This window comes from Mastomys coucha, unplaced genomic scaffold (assembly GCF_008632895.1).
Source record: "Mastomys coucha isolate ucsf_1 unplaced genomic scaffold, UCSF_Mcou_1 pScaffold23, whole genome shotgun sequence".
NCBI lineage: Eukaryota > Metazoa > Chordata > Mammalia > Rodentia > Muridae > Mastomys > Mastomys coucha.
Genome location: NW_022196906.1, coordinates 115228831 through 115248955, shown reverse-complemented (window position 1 = coordinate 115248955; position 20125 = coordinate 115228831). Strand labels below are relative to the sequence as shown.

General features: G+C 48.4%; 1 protein-coding gene across 4 annotated transcripts in view; it reads left to right on the top strand.

Moving 5' to 3' along the window:
• Ulk4 (unc-51 like kinase 4) overlaps positions 1-20125 on the top strand; it is a 308678-nt gene that overhangs the window by 178116 nt on the left and 110437 nt on the right. For 3 of the 4 annotated variants that reach the window (XM_031345897.1, XM_031345899.1, XM_031345898.1), the window contains one exon: positions 15393-15559. In XM_031345897.1, coding sequence (XP_031201757.1) covers positions 15393-15559 — 167 coding nt within the window. Of the gene's footprint in view, positions 1-13382; positions 13444-15392; positions 15560-20125 lie in introns of those variants that run through there. The other variant, XM_031345900.1, reaches the window with a different exon arrangement.

The window sequence follows — 20125 nt, the reverse complement described above, 5'->3', positions numbered from 1 at the left end:
CCTGCCCCAGCCTTCCCTCTCGCTGGCCTGTGAGTTTCGGGGATTCTCCTGCCCCAGCCTTCCCTCTCATCAAGAGTGCTGGGGTTACAGGCATTCGCCACTGTCCTAGCTTATCAAGAGTGCTGGGGTTACAGGCATTCACCACTGTCATAGCTTTTACCTGGGTTCAGGGGATCCAAACCCAGGTCCCCACCCTTGTGTGGGAGGTGTCCTGTCTTCTGATTGCTCCCTTCAGCTGGGAGCTACTGTCTTTGAATCAGAACATCTGGAGTCACAGTAGTCCTGTCCTGTTGAAGCTCTTCATTGTTCAGATGGCCAAGGGTGGATAGTGAGTCCAGATGCTCGCTCAGGACCCACGCTTCCCCTGCCCCTAGGAAGGACGGAAGATGATCAGAGATGAGAGGCCTGGCCCAGGCCCCTTCTCTCTGAATGCTCAACCAGCCGATACGGCTTGGCTGAGGTGCCACTGGGTGCTCTGTTCCACTTCCCATCTGGGCCTGGCGTTTGCTTTAGTTCTTGTGACCTGAGCTGGGATGGTCACTTCTTTGAATGAAGGCTGATGTTAGTGATAACCCAGGAGCTTCCTGTGTAGACACTGCTCATTAGCTCTCGGTATATTTGGAGATTAATAGCATGCTTGAAAATAGATAGACCTGGCTAGTTTCTAGAAAGGTCCCATTATTCAGAGAATAAAGTCCTGCTAATCTACTATGAACTGAAGTTTCCCCAAGAAAGCTGCTCCTACAGTAAAGTTTCCACAGACTGGCTGACGAGAGTGTCGTGATTGCTGGGGGTGGGGGTGGGGGTGGTGTTGCTGATGGCTGTGGTTTGAACTCGAAATGTCCCCAGCTCATGCATTTGGACACTTGTCCCAGTTGGTAATTCTGTTGGGAAAGGTTATATAACCGTAGGCAGTAGAGCCTTGTTGGAGGTTGTATATCATTAGGGCTGGGTTTTGAGGCCTTGTAGCCTGGCCCTACTTCCTGTTCTTGCTCTCGCCTTCCTGTGTGTGGATGAAATGTGATCAGCCTGCTTTCTGACTGCCAGGCCAGCTTCATGCTCCTGCAACCATGCCTTCCCTGTTGTGAGGGACTGTGTCCCTCTGAAACTGTAAGCCAAGATAAACCACTTTCTTTGCTTGATTGCCTTTGGTTGGGGTATTTTATCATAGTAACAGAAATTAAATAGTACACAGAAGAGCCAAAATTATGTGAGCTTCCGTTAGCCCCTTTACTGGGGGCATTACTTAGTTTTCTGGTTGTGACAGAATACCAGACAAAAGCAACACAAGTGGGGTTCATGTGGCCCAAGGGTGTAGTCCATCACAGTAGAAAGATGTGGAGCTGGCATATGAGGCAGCTGATCATGTGTCACCAGCAGTCAGGAAGCAGAGAGGTGGTGTAGGGCTCGGCTCACTTTCTCTCCCATTCACTGCCTGTGGGCTGGGCTGCCCATATGTAGGGCATGGGTCATTCCACCTTTGTTAAGTTGGGTAGAGAATTTCACAGATGTGCCAGATCCCGGAAGCTGACAGTTGAGGAATGACCGTCACAGAGCCACTTAGCTAAGACTGTTGGAAAGGCTTCAGAATGGGTCAGGCGTCACAGATGCCCTGCTGTGCTGTGACCTGGCGTCCCTGATGACCACAGCAAAGTGCTTGGGTAGGTGACAGTTTGTGACTTTCAGTCCTTCTGTTGTCTGACTATACAAATTGGTAGGACCTCTTCCACAGTGGAGGAGCAGAGGAGCGTGTCACCAGGGCAACCCAAATGCGTGGTCACTCATCTTCCGCTCAGGACAATCCACACTGCTCCCCTTGAAGCAATAGTGTTCTGAGTTGAAGTTGACTCTCCCCTCTGGAGGACTTCCTTAGTTCTGCCCTCCCATCAGCACTGTCAGCTGGAGACTCAGTCTGGTGCTTTGGGGGTGTATGTGCTGTGAGTGCCTGCTTCAACAGTAGATTTCATAAATTACTCTGAAAAAGGGAGGATTTGTTATGTTTGAAATTCATCTGGAGGCAGGAACCTCTTAGATTGGCACAATGAGCAGGTGGGTGCTACCAACTCAGCTCATCCCTTTTCATCCCATCTCGACAGAATGGCCACCAAGTACTGCTCAGCAAAAGCTGTTCAGGGGCAGACACCTGAATAAATGTTAGTGTTGGGGCTGGAGAGATGGCTCAGCGGTTAAGAGCACTGACTGCTCTTCCAGAGGTCCCGAGTTCAATTCCCAGCAACCACATGGTGGCTCACAACCATTTGTAGTGGGATCTGATGCCCTCTCTTGGCGTGTCTGAAACTACAATATGTGTGTGTGTGTGTGTGTGTGTGTGTGTGTGTGTATGTATGTATGTATGTGTGTATATATATATATATATATAATAATTCTTTAAATAATAAAAATAAAATATAAATGTTAGTGTTGGTGCAAGACTCTCCTGCAATCTTTGCCTCAGGGATGTCTGCACAGTTAGCTCTTTCTGCATGGAGGATACTTCCACAGAGCCTAGGAGACAGGGGCAAGGCACCTCAGTGTCCAGCTTTATCATAACAACAAAGCAAGATACCTTGAGGAAGCCACAGAGGGGAGAGTGTCCTGTACCACCTCTCCTCAAACTCCAAGAATACAAATAAAATCTGTGGACAGGAGCAAGATGAGGGAGAAAGGGCTTGACAGGTTCAGCACCAGAGGTGGAAAGCATGGTGGCCCGCTGGCAGGCGTGGCGCTGGGGCAGTGGGTGAGAGCTGACATTTTATTTATATCTGATTTACAGCTTAGATACAGGTAGAGAGAGTAAGCAAGATAGAGCCTGGTGAAGGCTTTTGAAATCTCAAAACCCTGCCCCCCCCACACACACACAGTGATACACCTCCAACAAGGCCACACCCCCTAATCCTTCCCAAACAGTTCCACTATCTAGGGACCAAGCATTGAAACACAGGAGCCTGTGGGGTTGTTGTCTGTCAAGCACTGCAGCCTTCCCACCTCGGTTAGCCTAGCTAGCTACACAGTGCCTCACAGGCACGCTGGGAAGCTAAATGATCTCACACAGGCATGCCTAGAGGTTTGTCTACAGGGAACTGAAGAAGACTCCACCAACTTGACAGTTGGGAGAAGAGGTAAGTCCAGGTGGTAGGCTCAGTCAGTGTCTGGAGACAGAAGTGTAGGCTCACAATGGCTGGGTGCCCAGGCATGGCCTCCCCTCTTCTCTGTGGGGAGTCAGTACAGGGCTTTGCCTTGACATTCAGCAGCAGGCCAGGAAAGCCAGTCCTGGGTAGATGATCTGTGTCCCCTGTGCCTGACTAATGCCCGTGGATAGAGCTTCACCACCTGCGACAGGTGGGAACCCTTGGCTCCAGTCACACGCACTAGCATCTCTCGAAGCCAGCTGTACTGACCTCAGGCTGAAATGAAATGAGGCTTTGTTTCTGCCACTGTGTTGGTTAGTGTGGGGTCTGCATTCTGGGTAGGCCCCTGTGCTACAGTATGGCTGGCTGCGGGCTTGCTTGTCCCTCCCACTCTCAGTCCCAGGAGGTATCTATCATGTGTACTCATCCTTGTGGAGAGAAGAGGGAGGTAGCCATAAAATTGTTCTGTAGTGATTCAGGGACAGTGCCTCCCTGCTGAGTCCTGGTCCGGCCTCCCACAGTGACTGATCACAGGCTGGTGACTCAGCGTGTCAGTGCTAGGCCGCTTTGGTTCTTGCGACTCAGTAGTATGACATGAAATCCAGAATGTGATCGCTCTTCTCAAGATTGCTGTGGCTCTTGGGGTCTTTGTGCATCTGTGAGTTTTAGGATTTCTTTCCGACTCTGTAAGGAAAGCCATGGGTATTTGATTATGAGACTAAATGAGCTTCCTAGCATGGACATCAGAAACAGAACTGGGTTCTCTGGTACAGCAGCAGCTCTCCTGATCTCTGGGCCATCTCCAGCCCAGGTGATCTTTGTTCATTGCTGAATTTGACTGGATTTTCATCTGTGTTTGTCTAGACTTGGTGCTGTAGCCTCCTCAGGGTTTGGCAGAGGTCATGGTTGTCTCACCAGGTGTTTAGTTTCAGGGCGGCTATTGTCCCGCCATGGTCTGGGGAGGACGGTGCTTCTTTCTTTACTTGTTTGTTTATATTGATAATTAATATTGGCATAGACAGCCTTGTCGATATGCCCCTTCCTCTGCCTTCAGGGCCAGTGTGTCTCTCTACATGTGTATTTGTGTGCAATGACACAAGCACCCAGGGCCTCTGTGATTAAGAGTGACACTAGTCCTTTAAGATTTAGTGTGCGCGCTCGTGTGTGTGTGTGTGTGTGTGTGTGTGTGTGTGTGTGTGTGTGTGTGTGTGAGAGAGAGAGAGAGAGAGAGAGAGAGAGAGAGAGAGAGAGAGCGCAAACTGTGCAGGTACCGATGGAAGCTAAAAGAGAGCGCCAGATCCTCTGAACTGGAGTTACAGGTGGTTGCGAGCCACCATGTGAGTGTTGGGAACTGGGCTCTTCTGCAAAAGCAGCCATTGCTTTTAACAAGTGAGCCGTCTCCCCAGCTCACTGCTAGTTCATTTTAAATTACAACTTTTGATTAGACTGAAAATTACTAAACATAAAATGTTATCTCTAAATATATGTTTACAGTTTGCGTTTCTAGACTTAAGTATAACTCTGAGTCAATCTGATGTATTCAAATATGGGGCAAAGTTAAACTGATCATTTCTGCAGGGAGATGATGGCTGTGTATTTCCCCTCTGAGAGCCATCATGCATAAGGAGGCGGGACTAGTTCTTCTCTGGACACTGGGTGGGGGCTGGGAGGACGTAGAGTCTACAAAGATTCTCCCTTCGCAACTGTTGGGCTTAATCAGCAGCCGATCAGACACTGATGGGAAGTGAATTCAGAATATCTGTGTCAGAAGGCCTGAGTCTGTGTCAGTCAGAAGGCCTGAGTGGCGCACAGACCAGAAGCAGAACTGGCTTTTATTTCCAGTTGCTCATCATTCACGTTTAGTTGTTGTGAGCTGACCAGTTGCAGCCACTGATAGAGACTGGTCACAACTGGATAAATCAAAGGCCACTTCCTAACTGCATGTGCTGTCTGTAGAAGACTGGCAGCCCGTGGCCTGTGTGGTGGGAACGTCAGGGTGGCGTGAGCAGGTGGGCCAGCAAGGTGAGATGCACGTAAACAGGGCCGATGTTGAGGCCTCTCTTCTTGTGAGCACATTTCAGCATAAACATGGAGGATAGGTAGGAGGAAGAAAGGGGGCAGCCATGCCACCCTGAAAGTGACAGCTGTTCTCTGGCCATGTGAGTGTTTCTGTCTTAATTCAAAGTAAGTGGAATATTTCATACTCTTCATTTTCATGAGGATGAGATGTTTGTTTTTGTGGGCTCAGCCATGAATGTTTTTGCTATTGCTGAAAGCAAAGCCAACAAAACCACAGATTCCATGGCATTTCTAAGACTTTAAGGTCTACTAAGTGTTTCTAATACAGATTCGTTTTCATTTCTAAAATTCACACAGACTCCATACAGTGGCTCTCTGTGTCATTTCAGGATGTTGAAATACCAGATAATAATGACCAGGCTCACTGTTTTTCCAGAAAGCCATGAAGGTGTTTAGGTGGGGTGTGGGGTCCTACAGGTTCTGCTCATGCTTGCCAGACTCCCTGTGCTTACCTTTTGTTTTCATACATATATATATGTATATACATATACTTATATATGTTTATATATGTACATGTACACATACACATACACAAACACATACACACATATACATACATATACACACACATATATATGTACATGTACACACATACATATACATATACACACATACATGCATATACATGTATATACATATACACACGCATACACACATACATGCATATACATATATACACACATATACATACACACACACATACATGCATATGCACATATCTCCATATCACTTTGGAAAGGGGCTAGAGAGAGAACTCAGCAGTTGAGATGGCCCTGTTCTTTTAGATGGGCTGATTTGGTTCCTAATATACACATGGGTAGCTTATGACCACATATAACTCCAGCACCAGAAATCAAACACCCTCTTCTGGTCTCTATGGGCACTGCATTCATGTTTGCCTACACACACACACACACACACACACACACACACACACACACACCTCAAATCTTAAAAATGAAGTCTGGCAAACTGAACACTTAGAATATTCTCCTCCCCACACTTCCCCTCTCTGCTGAATCCAGTTATGATTCACATGACATAGATGTGCGTACTTACATATAGAATTGAGTCCCATCCAGCCAACCGTGGCCTCTGTCTCCCAAGCTAACCTCCCAAGTCTTTCTGCTTTTCTTTCAACCGAGTCACTTCCACAGCTCTTATCTTCAGGTGTGTGAATCTCATCCCCAATCAGTTCTAATCCCTTCTTCCCACCGGAATGTATAATGCGCTTTTTGTTTTAGAACATCCATGAATTTTTGCCTGAGGGTCTGATGTTAATTTGCTGTGACCATGTCTTCTCCATCTGTCCCTGCACTGTCCTTGGCTACTTAGGAAAGCCGCATCATCTCTGTGCCTCCCCCTGCACTCCATCCTCTTAGTTGTAGATGACATCTCCTGTTCTTAGGGACCATACTCATTTTGTGTCCTAAGTGGCCACTGTGGGCCTGTGCTGCACTTCTGAATTCTGTTCTGTAGACAAAATGCCAAATCTTCTCTAGCTGTCATTTAATTTATAAGAGGCTCAGCTTGTTTCTTTCAAGACTTATTTTGAATTCCTGTTGCCTCACCTGGGTTAATAAGGAATGGCGTTTGGGTCGTAGTTAAACACTCAGGACTCCTTAGCGAGGCCTCCTCTCTGGGCTGTCAGACTTGTCTCCCTGCTGTGTGAGCATGTCAGGTTTGCCGGAGCCATCTCAGCACACTTCCCTCAGCTTCACACAGGGAACATCAGAGAACGTAGGCAGAGGCTTTGGGGAGCACCGTGCAGGCTTCTGAGTGGCTCTCCATTCCTCTACCTTCAATCCTTCACTTCCTGAGTTCCAGCCCCAGCTCCTCCTCTCAGAGGGAGACTCTAGTCTTACCCTGGAAAGTTCAGCTAGATGTGAAACAGTGAGGGAGCTGCATTAAAGTTTCCCCTCTCTGGGCTCAGAGCCCCAACAGGTTCCCATCTCACATTTGAGGAACCGTTGTCTCTGGTACTTGATCTAGAGGCTAGCATCATGTATGACAGAGGTCTGGTGTGTGGCAGGCATGTTTTTCACTGATTTTTTCTCTTTGTGAAAACACTCTTTATTGAGACAGTCAAAATGTTGCTCCCCTATCTTTCATCCCTGTACTTTGTCTGTTTTTCCTGCTGCCAAATTCATAGACATTTACCTAACATGGGTGTCGGCTGTTGAGAGGGTGAGAGAAGCCGCCGACCTTGCCCATACCCAGGAGCACAATCCTGTGCCTCTCGCTTTTCCTAAGTCAACTTCTTACTGACTGAATATCTTCTGTACTCTTATAAATCCGTGGTCCTCATTATAGATCGCAGGAAGGTCCTTATTTGGTTTGAGTACATGTTTTACGTGTGCACTGTGCACTGCAGCTGGAAATGTGCAGATGTGCAGCAAGCCAGAGCTGGGGTGGGGAGAGCCGGATGTGGGGCTGGGCTCATTCTTAACCATCTGATTGTCGGCATGATGCTCAGGCTATGGCCGAGTGTGGTGTGCTGTGGTGGTAAATGTAGTACCGTACTAGCAGTGGGGATGGCGTGGCCCTCTGACCTACTGAGCTGTTTGTTGGACTTTGCTGTGATCATGTTAGGTCATAGCAAAGAAGGTCCTCACTGCCCCTAAATACTCGCAGGCTTCTGAAGTCCCCATGGCTGTCCCTCTGCTTCCCATCCAGAATGGTTTACCCAGCCGGCTAGTACTAAACACCAGAGAGCCCAGCGGAGCATAGCCAGGCAGGAAGTATTCTCCCGCTAGAGGCCTTGTCAACACAGCACCCTTGGGGAAGCGCAGTCATGGACTGAAGGGTCCCACTAGAGGCCTTGTCAACACAGCATCCTTGGGGAAGCGCAGTCATGGACTGAAGGGTTAGGGGAAAGGAAGACTGTGTGCTTGGTCAGAATCAAGGGAGGACCATGGAGTTTTTCTTTTTCCAAGGGAGGCTGCTAAGCATCACACCCAAAGCTTTGTTCATACACTGGACAGGTGTCTCTCCACTGAGTCACATGCACCACCAGAGATGGTGCCGTAAGCAAGCACCAAGGCTGAAAGGCACTGCTGGCAGAAGACACAAGAATGGGGAAGTGAAGAGACTTATAGGGGAGGGGCTCCTATGGGAGGAGAGGTTGCAGGAGACCAGACTGAGATGGGGTGGAGCTGTGAGAAGGGGGCATGGGGCCCCTCCTGCCCCGAGGCCTCCAGGAAGTATGGGTGGGAGATGCCATCTTGCAACTCCATCTTCTCCACCTGGACCACCCAGCTGTGGAAGCCAGCACTATGGAGCCCTGCAGGCAGCCGGGCAGCACTTCTGTATCTGGCTTTCAGTGCCAACCCTGAAACTTTCTTTTAAAAGTGGGACAAACCAGGAGAAAGTGTGAGCAGGTAGGGAGAATTCTCTTGCTTTGGGGAATTTAGCCTTGCAGTGAGCTAATTAAGCTTCCAGTCACAGATTTAAAAATTGCTTCAAGTCTGTCAATCATTCCTTTTGATTTTTTTGAAAGATGTAAAATATCTGTATGTTTTCTGATCACCCAAGCAATGCATATTCATTATGAAAATTTAAATAATGCAGAGGTACATGAAGGTAGAAGTGAGTCATCCTAGAGGTGATACTGTGTATCCACAAGCGCACAGCTTGCCAAGTGAGTTACTGCTAGAGGTGACCCACACAGTGTACCCACACTCGGAGAGCTTGCCAAGCAGCCTGAGGGCGTGAAGAAGACTGGAGGACTGTGCAAACTCTGCTGGCTCAGGTCCCACTTGAGCCCTCTGTGAAGCAGGCTTCTCAGCATGGTAGGAATAAGGGCCGGCTGGCCAGAGCAGATATGTGCCTAGACAATGTGTGTAAAGCCCAGGGCTTCTGACATGTCTGGTTATAAAAGTCACACTCTGTGCGTGACAGGAAGTCACTGAAAAGGCAAGGGAGACTGTTCTTGGCACCTTGTCCTCTGCTGCTTTTTCCCAGGTTGGGTGTCAGAGAAGTCTCTCTGTTTGTCTAACTTGTTTGTTTGTTTGTTCTTCTTTAACTTCTTAGAGCAATTTCCAGTATCTCCACTCTTCCAAGTTTCTTTAATCATTCCTTGAGCACTTTCCATGGAATTGTACTTCCTGTTTCTGTCCTTTACTTAAGAGTAGTCCAGCTGTATTTTTCTTGATGATTTGTAAGGGCTCTGGTATTTGGGGGGATATGAACACGAACACACACACACACACACACACACACACACACACACACACACACACGGGTTACTCTTCTCACCTTTTGAAATGTCCTTGTCAAGTCCTCCCTGATTTCTTGCACTTGCTGCAGCCTCCCCACTGGGACTTGGTCCTTTCTGTCTAAGGCTGGTTGGGCTATCCCCAAGAGTTATGTGAGCTGGAGAGACTTACCCCTGAGGTGAAATTTTTTTTAAGTGATGACATAGTTACACACCACTTTTAGTTCCTAAAAGGGCTTAAAATCCATCTGTTGATTTCTTTGCTTGTGTAGTAAGTTACCTTTGTGTGCCTGGTTCCTGGGAGCCTGTCTGGGCTCGGTCCCTGCTGTAGCTTTTCACGGCTATGTTAGCACCACAGAGTTTTAATTATCATCTCCTGCAAGAGTTTCATGGGGTTGTGACCTGAGCTGTCGTTTTTTGCACCTTAGTGTTTCAAGCAAACCTGAAAGCCTGTTTGATAAGTCCCTAAAAGTCCCACTAAGTTCTGAGGCCTGTAATAATTATATAGGCAGTGGGTTTGATATTATCTACGCTTCCCATTGAAACCCTTTAGTGAAGGCTGCTGATTCAAGCCCCATCTGCCCTTTTGTGATATGTTCTGCGTTTCTCCTCACACGCACTCGTGAGACATTGGCCGAGGTGATGTGTCACTAGGCCATGCAGTTTTCAGGTTGTGTGTGAAGCTTTATACACTGACTGGTAATGGACATTTCTCAAAGGCTCACATTGCCCATAAGTACTGATAAGTTACTATTTTTGTTTCTGATATTTTCAGCTGATTTGCTGCTTGACTATTTTGGTCATCCCAAACAGAATTGAGAAAGGCAGTCAGGACTGTGTGCCTCTTTTTCTTACTTCTGGCTTCTGGGGATTGGACGTGCCTCTAGAGTTCCCCCAAGATGGGGTACGTGCACAGTCCATGCAAGATTGTGTGCACAAGACATGCACAGATCTGAGCACACAGAACTGTGACCCATAGTTTCTGCTCTGCTGTCCCAGGGAGCCAGACCACCTCCCAGTCAACCAAGTCAGTCAGGACATGGCCCATGACTGCCAGACTCTCTGTTTAAGCCTCAGGTTCAACTCAGGTGAGCTACAGGAGGCCAGATATGTGTGGGACCCTGGCTAGAAGAAAAGTGCCCTGTGCTCTTCAGCTCCCCCATGCCCCTATCTTACTGAGGTATCTTAGGCCTCTCTGACTCTGCCTTTATGGCCCTCCAGCCTCTGGCTGCCCTGAGGCTTGGCTTCCTCACTACAGCAAGCTCTAGTGCTGCCTTTGCAAGTTCCCCTCAGGTGACCTTGGCTTGTTCTAACACAGCCACTAACTGCTGTGGTCAATAATGAGTTTGCTAATGAACAGCAATGAATTTCTGGACTGCTCAGGCCCGGGTCACATTAGAGTGTCAGGCCTCAGCACCTGTTCCTGAAGTGCCTGCCAGGAGGCAGGGCTGTGCAAGCCTTGGGCACTGCTGGTGCTCCTGCCTTAGCAGCGTTTCCCCAGAGAACTGAGCAGCTTGCTGCTGTGCTGGGGTTGGGGATGGGGACTCCAGGAGACTGAGAAGTAAGGAGGTTACTCCAGAGCCCCGTGTCCTGCAGCAGTGGAAAGGTGGACTCCAGAGGTCAGGAGTCACTGGAGCCCCACACAGACTCTCTGTTTTCCGCCGTGTGTCCCCACTTCTGGTTATTTCTGTGGCGTTACTGGTTCATTTAGATGTAAGTGAACATGTAGAAGTTTCTTCATGACTTGAATTGATTTTTATTGTAGCTCCAGATTCTTCAGAAATTTGACATGTCAAGGCTGCCTGTCAGTTTTTTCCTAAATAATATTTTCTCCACAAAACGACAACCCCCCAGCCACACACACACACACACACACACACACACAAGTCCTGAAAATGTTGTGCATTCCCCACAAGTGTCTCAGTGCAGTGTCTGAGGCTGCTCTGCAGAGGCTGCCAGCTGGAGTGGTTCCTGCTGTGAGTGGCACCAGCTAATTAACTGTTGCTTTCGATGTCACCGAAGTGACAACCGCTGTGAGATTATACACTACTCTCTACCGAGGTGAAACTAAGAGCTGCAAACTGTGACTCCAAAACAGGCTTGTTTCACTGTGTGTGTGTGTGTGTGTGTGTGTGTGTGTGTGCATGTGTCTATATATGTGCGTGTGTGTCTGTGTGTGTATGTGTACGAATGTGTGTTTCTCTCTCTCTCTCTTTCTCTCTCTCTCTCTCTCTTTCTCTCTCTCTCTCTCTCACTCTCTCTCTCACTGTATGTGTGTGTGCCACTTGGAGGCCAGAAGAAGACCTGGAGCTAGAGTTACATGTAATTGTGAGCAGACAAGTGGGTGGGTGCTGAGAGCTAATTTTGGGTCTTCTAGAAGAGCCAGTGTGTTTTTAACTGCTAGCCCCAAGTTTATTTCAAATGTTAGCATAGAGTGATCAAAGAGATTGAGCATCATACGTGAAGCCCCTCCCCGCCCTCCCACCCCCTCCTGTCCTACTGACACATTCAAACACCACATATTATTTGTGCTCAGACTTTGGGCTTACGGGGCATCCCATCTCCCTCTTTCTCGGCATCAGTTTGTCATCTGTGAAGTGGTTGCTGGGATGTGGGTCAGCTGTTGGCTGAGGCTCTGAGGGCAGCAATGGGAAAGAGCCCTGTAGCTTTGGTACAGTTCCCTCAAGCTGGGATATCACAATGACTAGCTTTAGGTATGGGTGGACATTGACTATAACCGACTGTCAAAGTTTAATGTCCATTTATATTGAAAACGTATGGAAATAATGTTCTATGTAGACTGCTGACTGGTTCAGAGACAGCATTCATAGGAGTTTCTTCCCTCTTCTCAAACAAGGGCTATTGTTTGGGTCTCCATTGCCCTCCCCAGCCCCTTGTGTTGAAGGCAGTGTGGCCCTGTTGAGAAGCTGTAGGGCCTTTAGAAGTTGCACCCACTTGGCTATGAATCCATTGGTGGATTGACTGGGGTATTCACAGCCCTTACAATCCAGTCACCACTCAGGGCTCAGCTTCTGAATACTGCTACGTGTAGGACCAAGCCTTGCACACCAAGGCATCAAGGGCTTCCATACACACCACCTAATGTTGTTTGCTGTTGTCATGGTGACCATGGTAACAAACGGAGTTTCTAAAACAACGCAGTGGCTTGTTCTTTTGTGCTCTGCAGGTCAGAAGTCTGAAGTATTGGGCAGGCTCACTTCCTTCTCGAGGCTTGGTCCTAGGCCTTGCAAAAGCAAGCCAGGAAGCTTCTGGAAGCCCCAGCTTTGCTGAGCTGAGGTCACACCCTCCATGACTTTAATGTCTCTGGAGACCCTGGGACTCACTGGGTTCAGCTGGGCCACCCAGGATGCTGCCCCATGCTGTGTTGATTAATTCTATTGTGTTAGCAGAACCCTGTTGCCATGTGGAGTCAGTTCACAGGTCAGGACAGATGTGGAATGAAGCTGTTAATCTCCGTGAAGGGTAGACTTGAGTTCATGTGGCACCATTGCTGGTTTGTAGAAAGAACAACTTTCCCACACTGAATCGACCACCACTTCCTGCAGAGGCAGATGTTAATAAGCCCCAAGAGAGTGAAGTCTCCCTGAAGGAGGCCACTGTTTGGATGGGGTCACATTTGGATTTAGAGCTGTGTTCACACAGAACGGCAAAGTGCTTCTTCCACAGGCTCAGACGTTCATGCTCTAAATCTGCTTTCCTCTGCAGCAGACAGATCACGACAGAGTGGAATTACGGTGACCAGAGTGGGGACAGCTCGTGTGCATTAATATTCCCAGAACATAGAACACTTGGAAATGACCTGTGAGGGGAGAGAGCTCCTTGAGGGGTTTGCTCATAATTAACACAAAATTATTCTCAAAGTATCTTGATAAATTGGTTATAATGAATGCAGAATAATTCTAGGATTCTTTGACTTAATGAAGTTTGGTTTCTTTTAGATATTTTGAGATGGAGCATTAAGCTGTTATGATTGGGACTAGAGAGAAGGCTCAGTGGGTAAGCGCACTGGCTGCTCTTGCAGAGAGCCCGGGTCAATTCCCAGCACACAAGGTGACTCACTACTGCTTATGACTTCAGTCCCAGGGCATCTGAAGCCACGGACATTGCAAGCACACAGTGCACATGGCTACATGCTAAGCAGAACTCCCCATGCATAAAACTGTAAAAATGAAAATAAAAAAATAACTGTTATGCTAGCACATAACCTGCAGGCTGGCGAATGCTAAACTTCTTTTGAAATGTCTTCACAGAGTAACATGGAGAGAGAGAGAGAGAGAGAGAGAGAGACAGACAGACAGACAGACAGAGACAGAGACAGAGACAGACAGAGAGAGAGACAGAGGCAGACAGAGACAGAGAGAGAATGTATGTACATATGCATATGTATGTATGTATGTGTGTATATGTACATGTGTGTTTATGTGTTTGTATATTATTTTGTGAAGTTGTTGCCTTTGCATTTGTCGGGGAAACCTGGTGTGTATTCTGGGGGCAGTGCCTTACACTGTGTGGAAGAGACTAGAGGCTTCTAACCCCTCAGCCCCCACCGGGGATGTGGGGGCTCAGGAGAAGTATGCTGTGGGTCCAGCCGATCTGGCCTGCTGTACTTCTTACCAGATGTTCCACTGTGGGGAAGAGTTTTCACAATTGACTCTCTTCATTAAGAACATGTGGGTCTGAATTACACTGGTTTCTACTGTCCCATCCATGATTTATATTTGCAACAATTTTGTCTCATGTTACTTCTGACTCAGTCATATTAACTTATAGAATAATGTTAAATATAGTAATGGTGAAGATATGAGGACAATGTGCACAACAGCACAATGTGAAATGTTTGCATCCACTAGACTACACCAAGGGTTGGCGGTGCGTTTGTGAGGTACAGCCATAGGAGTAGGCCAAACTCACATGTCATAGCTTAGGCATTTCTCTACATTGTAATTGATTGCATTGCTTAAATGCATGAGACAAATTTGCTTGTGTTATCTCCCAGAAATGCCCAACTGTCCGTTGTCCTTGAGAGACTCAGCTTCTGGGTCAACCCTGGTCCCTAATTGGTTGAACTGAAAAGCCTGACTTCTAGAAGCTTGTATGTGGCGTGTTTTGCTTGGTCAAGCCTACTTGTGTGTTTCTGAGTGTGGTTTGGGGGGGCTTTGCCTTAAGAGACACCATAGTGTGAGTTTGTATGTGCAGCTGGCCTGTTATATCCTGAGGACGCTGTTTGCTGGTATATATCCCCACCTCTGGCTCTTACAGTCTTTCTACCCCCACCCCCTCTACAGTGATCCCTGAATCTAGGGCAGGTGGTACAGATGTCCCACTTAGGGCTGAGCATTCCAGCATCTCTTTGTTCTCTGCACTATTGACCATTTGTGTGTCTCTGTGGTGATCAGTGTCCGCTGCAAAAGGAAGCCTCAAACAATGAGAGCTGAGAGACAAGAAAAGGCATTGTGATAGCATGCAGAGCAGGCTCAAGGCAGACCAGGATGGAGAGGGGAGATGGGCACAGAACCCACCCTTATCTCCAGCTAAGAAGCAATTGGCACAGTGGAAGGCCACACATCCAGGGGTGTGTGAACAGCAGCACACATTGGGCTTAATCAGTTAAACAAAAAGACCCAAAGTTGGCTGGGCAGGAAACAGAGTGGGTAGGGGACTATGGGGGTGTGTGTGACCATGACCAAAACACAGTGTATGAACTTCTGAAAGAACTTAACAAAAAACAGAAAAGAAGAAAAAGAAAAACTCCTTGGCCCATCCCAGACTCCTGAGCAGCCACTGGGGGCTCGAGGCTTGGAAGCCTTCATCTTCAGCAACTTTCCCAAAGAAAACAGCGTAAGCGCCATGCACAGTTCATGCCATGCTGAGTCCCAGAGCCCCTGCTGGCTCACACCTCATTATTTTTATTGTCTCATCACAAATACTTCTCCTTTTTCTACCGTTAGGACTTGTTGGTCATGTCTGTAACATGTTCACAGAAACTGCCACTCTGTGCTTGGACAAGGACAATAAAACCAACACGGAGCCGGCGGCCACACTGCTGGCCTCCTTGCTCGACATCCTGCTGGGCATGCTGACCTACACGTCCCGGATTGTCCGGCAGGCCTTGCAGGTAAGTGTCTGCTTCTCTGTTCTCTGCTCCGTAATACTCCTGTAACATGTCTGTGCTGTTTTCAAGGAATGTATGCTATGGTCCTCTCTGTTCTCTGCTCCGTAATACTCCTGTAACACGTCTGTGCTGTTTTCAAGGAATGTACGCTATGGTAGCAGCTGCCCAGGCTATGTGAGGTGGGGGGACGTGATCAAGGAGAGCTGGGTAATTGGGTCATGGAATCCTTAGGGAGGGAGGGGGAAGGCTTATTGGGCATCGCCTGGGAAACCACTTATGTGTGAAGACAGGTTTTGCCCTTGGTACATCTGGAGCTGGCCAGGGAGTGGGCAAATCTCTTTGCCCATCCTCAGCAGGAAGCTGAGCGTGCTGGGAGCCAGGGGCAGCTACACCCATGTTATGTATGTATGTTCAGCAGGAAGCTGAGCATGCTGGGAGCCAGGGGCAGCTACACCCATGTTATGTATGTATGTTCAGCAGGAAGCTGAGCATGCTGGGAACGACAGACTGGATGGTTATGTACATGTCACATATGTCTGAATCTGTAGAGGTTATTTCATTCTTCTCACAGAATACCTGGTGAAAAGCAGCTTTCAGTAGTGTTTATCTTGGCTTACAGTTAGAAGGATATAGTCTGTCATGGTGGGTAAGCATGGGGGCAGCAGTGTGAGGTGACTGTTCACACTATGTCAGCAGGAAGGTGGCAGACAGACATAATTACCAGCACCCATCTGTTTCCTCTTTGTTCAGTGTTGGCTCCCAGCTCATGAGATTCCTTGCTGTCCAAGGCAATTATAAGTCATTTATCAAGTTGGCAAGGAAGGTTAACTACCACAGATGTGTCTGTCTGTCTGTCTGTCTCTGTGAATACTCTACTTACATTCACTCATTTGCTTCCCTACATAACTGATGATAAATATTCGGTACTGTGAGATGAGTCTGAGGGTCTGTAATGTGTTCTTATAGCCACAGGCAGTACAAACCAGCCATGAATATGATCCGTGTTTTTTTCTGTGCTCTGTGACAGGGAGGGGTTGGCTTTACTGGGTACTTAAGATAGGCGCCTCCCCAGACCCGTTTCTTTGATGCTCACTGACCACCCGAGTCACGTGATACTTAGATCAGGAGAATGGCGCACACCAAGGTGAGGTCACTGACACGTTTACAGTCTTGTTGAGATGACTGAGTCGTGTATCAGATGGTCCCTCTCGGCTGGGATGGAAGCAGTGTCATGGCAGCATGTCACCTTTACTCTCCTGCCCCACCCCGTAAGTCTCTCTTTAGACAACACTGTTCTCTCTGCTGCTTCCCCCATCTCAGTTTTGTGAAGTTGTTTAAGATGCAGCCTCTGGCCGCTCCAAGCCCCTTGATGAGCAGTCTGTGGATCAAGCACAAAGGCTATAGACTAAAGAAAAAGAATAGGAGTTTACAAACTCCAAGACAGGAGAGAAGCTCTCTTTAATTCCAGGTGATTAAGTAGATGAGGAGATACTCAGAACTTTAAAAACTAAAGCTCCTTAACACAAACCGTTTTGCTAATACTTCCCAGACTACCCTCACTCCAGCACGCCATTGCTGCTTAGATTGCCCACACACCAGCACGCCATTGCTTGGTTTGTCCTTTCGTAGGCTTGCACTCACTGTCATTTTTCTCAGTCCTGAGAGTCTGAGGCAGGAGTTGCTTTCTGAGCTGCCTGCTGACTTTGTTCTCCATCTGTAGAAGTGCAGCCCTCCAGGCTGAGCTAGAAGAAGGAAAAGAAGCAGAGTGCTCTTGAGAGACGGCTCTGCCCATTCCCTGCTTGGATGTTTGCACACCTGAGAGTTGCCTCTACCACTTTTAAAACCCTCCTCATGGGGGCTGTGCACAGAAAGCCAGTGTCTACACCCGATGGAGCCTCTTTACGGGGGTCAGTGGAAGGACATCAGTGAAGGTTAGATCTCAGTCAGATACAGAGCAGCTTTGCTTCCTAGGGAGGGGAGAGAGGAGCTCAGTGTAGGAGTGTGGGTGAGCGGGTGAGGGAGAGGGCTGGTAGCAGCAGCGGGAATCTCCAGCAGAAGTCCCGCTCCCACCCCAGCAGTCCTGTCATTCAGAATCAGCCCCAGCTCATGTGCCCAAGCTTGGGGTGTGAAGGACGGGGGGACAATGAGAGACTCGGAGACCCCCAGAGCATCACCTTGCCTCTGTGAGAGACTCAGAGACCCCCAGAGCACCACCTTGCCTCTGTTAGAGACTTGGAGACCTCCAGAGCACCACCTTGCCTCTGTGAGAGACTCGATGACCCCCAGAGCACCATCTTGCCTCTGTGGCTCTGAGCTGGTTGGCTGTCTACCTGCTGGGTTTCTCATCCGTGAGGCAGATATGGTAATTCTGTGAAGGATTGCTGTGAAATCTAAGAGAGAGAGAATAGACCGTACACTATTGTCATGGATAAGCACAGTGCCGTCTGCCTGGTCCTAGGACGTTACCAGTGGCCACTGCTAAGACACCACTGAGGAGGGAAGCACCCACCATCTTGTTGGCAGGAGGCATTCCTGACTAAGCCAGTCCCTGGGAAGCCAGCACACCATGGTGCTACTTCGATGGACTTAGGATCCCAGTGTAGATCGAGCGAGCCACAGTCTCCTATCCTCTGTGCGTTAATCGCCATCTACTGTAAGAAGCAGATTCTCTGATGAGGCTTCAGAGATGCACTGATTTGTGGGTACAAGAGTGGTCAGGACTTGTTTCATCCCCATAACAGTAGTGGATCCTTCATACCTACCCCAAGGCTCAGGAATCTTTAAGGTCTAAGAGCCAGAGGCAGAGGGTGAATACAAGGAGACTACCTTCCAGGCGCAGCAGGACAGATGTGCTTAGGAGCTCACAGTGACGGTGATGGCAAACAAAACCTATACAACCCAGCCAGACAAAATCCCAGCGTGGAGGGGGGTGTGGCCATGAATCCCACCTCTAGATGAGGAGGTATTGGCAAGTGATAGCTGCGTGAAGAGAGTCAGTTTTTCCTTAAGGGTGTGCCTCCTGGCAGGCCAACCACTATCTAGGACCAGGCCCCACTCCCCAGAGAATTTGAACAGTATAAATCAGATGGGTTCAAAAAAAAGAGCAAGAACATTAGGCTGGGTGGGGGTGGGTAGGGAGGTGTGGGAGTGGATAGGGTTGTGGGAAGCTGTGGGAGGAAGGGTGGGTATAAGTGGGAGGAAGGGTGGGTATAATCAAAGCCCTGGGTAACATTCTTGAAGCACTGATACATTTGTTTATTTTAAAGAAAGGGAAGTTAGTGTTCAGGATCTGTCCAGCTGTCCATGTATAGATGCCAACACTCATCTTTTTGTACACCTAGACATGCCATGATCTGGAGGGCAGGGTGCTCCCAGATGGATAACGGGAAGGGTTCTGAATCCAGTTTTGAGATTGGGCCAGACTTCCGGGAAGGCGGGTCTCAGAAGCGCAGTTTGGGCCCTGCCTCTCAGTATGAGGTGGGGAAGAAAAGCTTGCTACAGTGTTCTGCTGCTGGGACAGCCGGGCCCTATGGTCTCGAGTCAGTAAGGTCCACACACTGAACTGTCCTTGGTCTCTCTCACACAGCCTACAGATGGCTGGGGCTGCCTTCTAATGCCTGTGGTGTATGGTAGAATGTCTCACCTTTCATCTCTGTGGTCTTCCCTTGTGGCTCTTCCCCATGAGTTACCTTCTGGCTGCATCTAGAACTTATGTGAAGTTTTTTACCATCATCCTGTCTAAGTCTTTTGAGAACAGCAGTGGTCCATCACTCCCTATGGCATGACTTTCTGACTCTAAGAGAGACATCCTTAGGCCTTCTAGTTCTGCTCCAGGATGCATCGGCATTCTCACCGGCTCCTCCTTTGCCTGCCCAGCTCCAAGCACCTTCCTCCTGCTTTCTTCCCCCACCTCCTCAGTGCTGGGGTGACACTAAGGTCTAGGGTATCTTAAGTAAGGGTTCCACTGTGGGGCTCTATCTTCAGCCCTAAAACATGTCTCGTCACACAGTACTAGCAAGTCTGTCCATTCACTCTTTGTGGAAGCTTTCTGAGGTGCTGGGATTTGAGCCTGGGGCCTCATACATGTGAGGCATGTTGGATGACTACAATTGAGATGCATCCTGGGGAGACCTCAGTGTATCTGACAGTCTTCTTGCTGCCTCTCCTTCCACACAGATGCCTGACCTCTGCGGAGTGCCCGGTGCCATGCATAAGACTCGGGTGGCGAGGCTGGAAGCGATAGTTTTGTATTCAGTGTTGGTCTTTTTTATACTGAGAAACTATATATGTTTTTAAATTCTATTTTAGATCATGTTGTGTGGCCATTTACTATCAAATATGACTCATAGGTTGGCGCCCAGGTTGAGGGGCTGTCATGTATATATTTCTCAAAGAATTCTGTGAGTTCCATGCTCATATAGCTAGCAGTTTGCTTAATGTGACCACCAGATGCCCTGGAACTTAATGCTGAACAAACCATTTGTCCCCTAAGACCACTCCCCCACTGCAAATCATGCCAGCCTCCCCCTGCAGCAAGCCATCCCCCCCCGCAGCAAGCCATGCCCACCC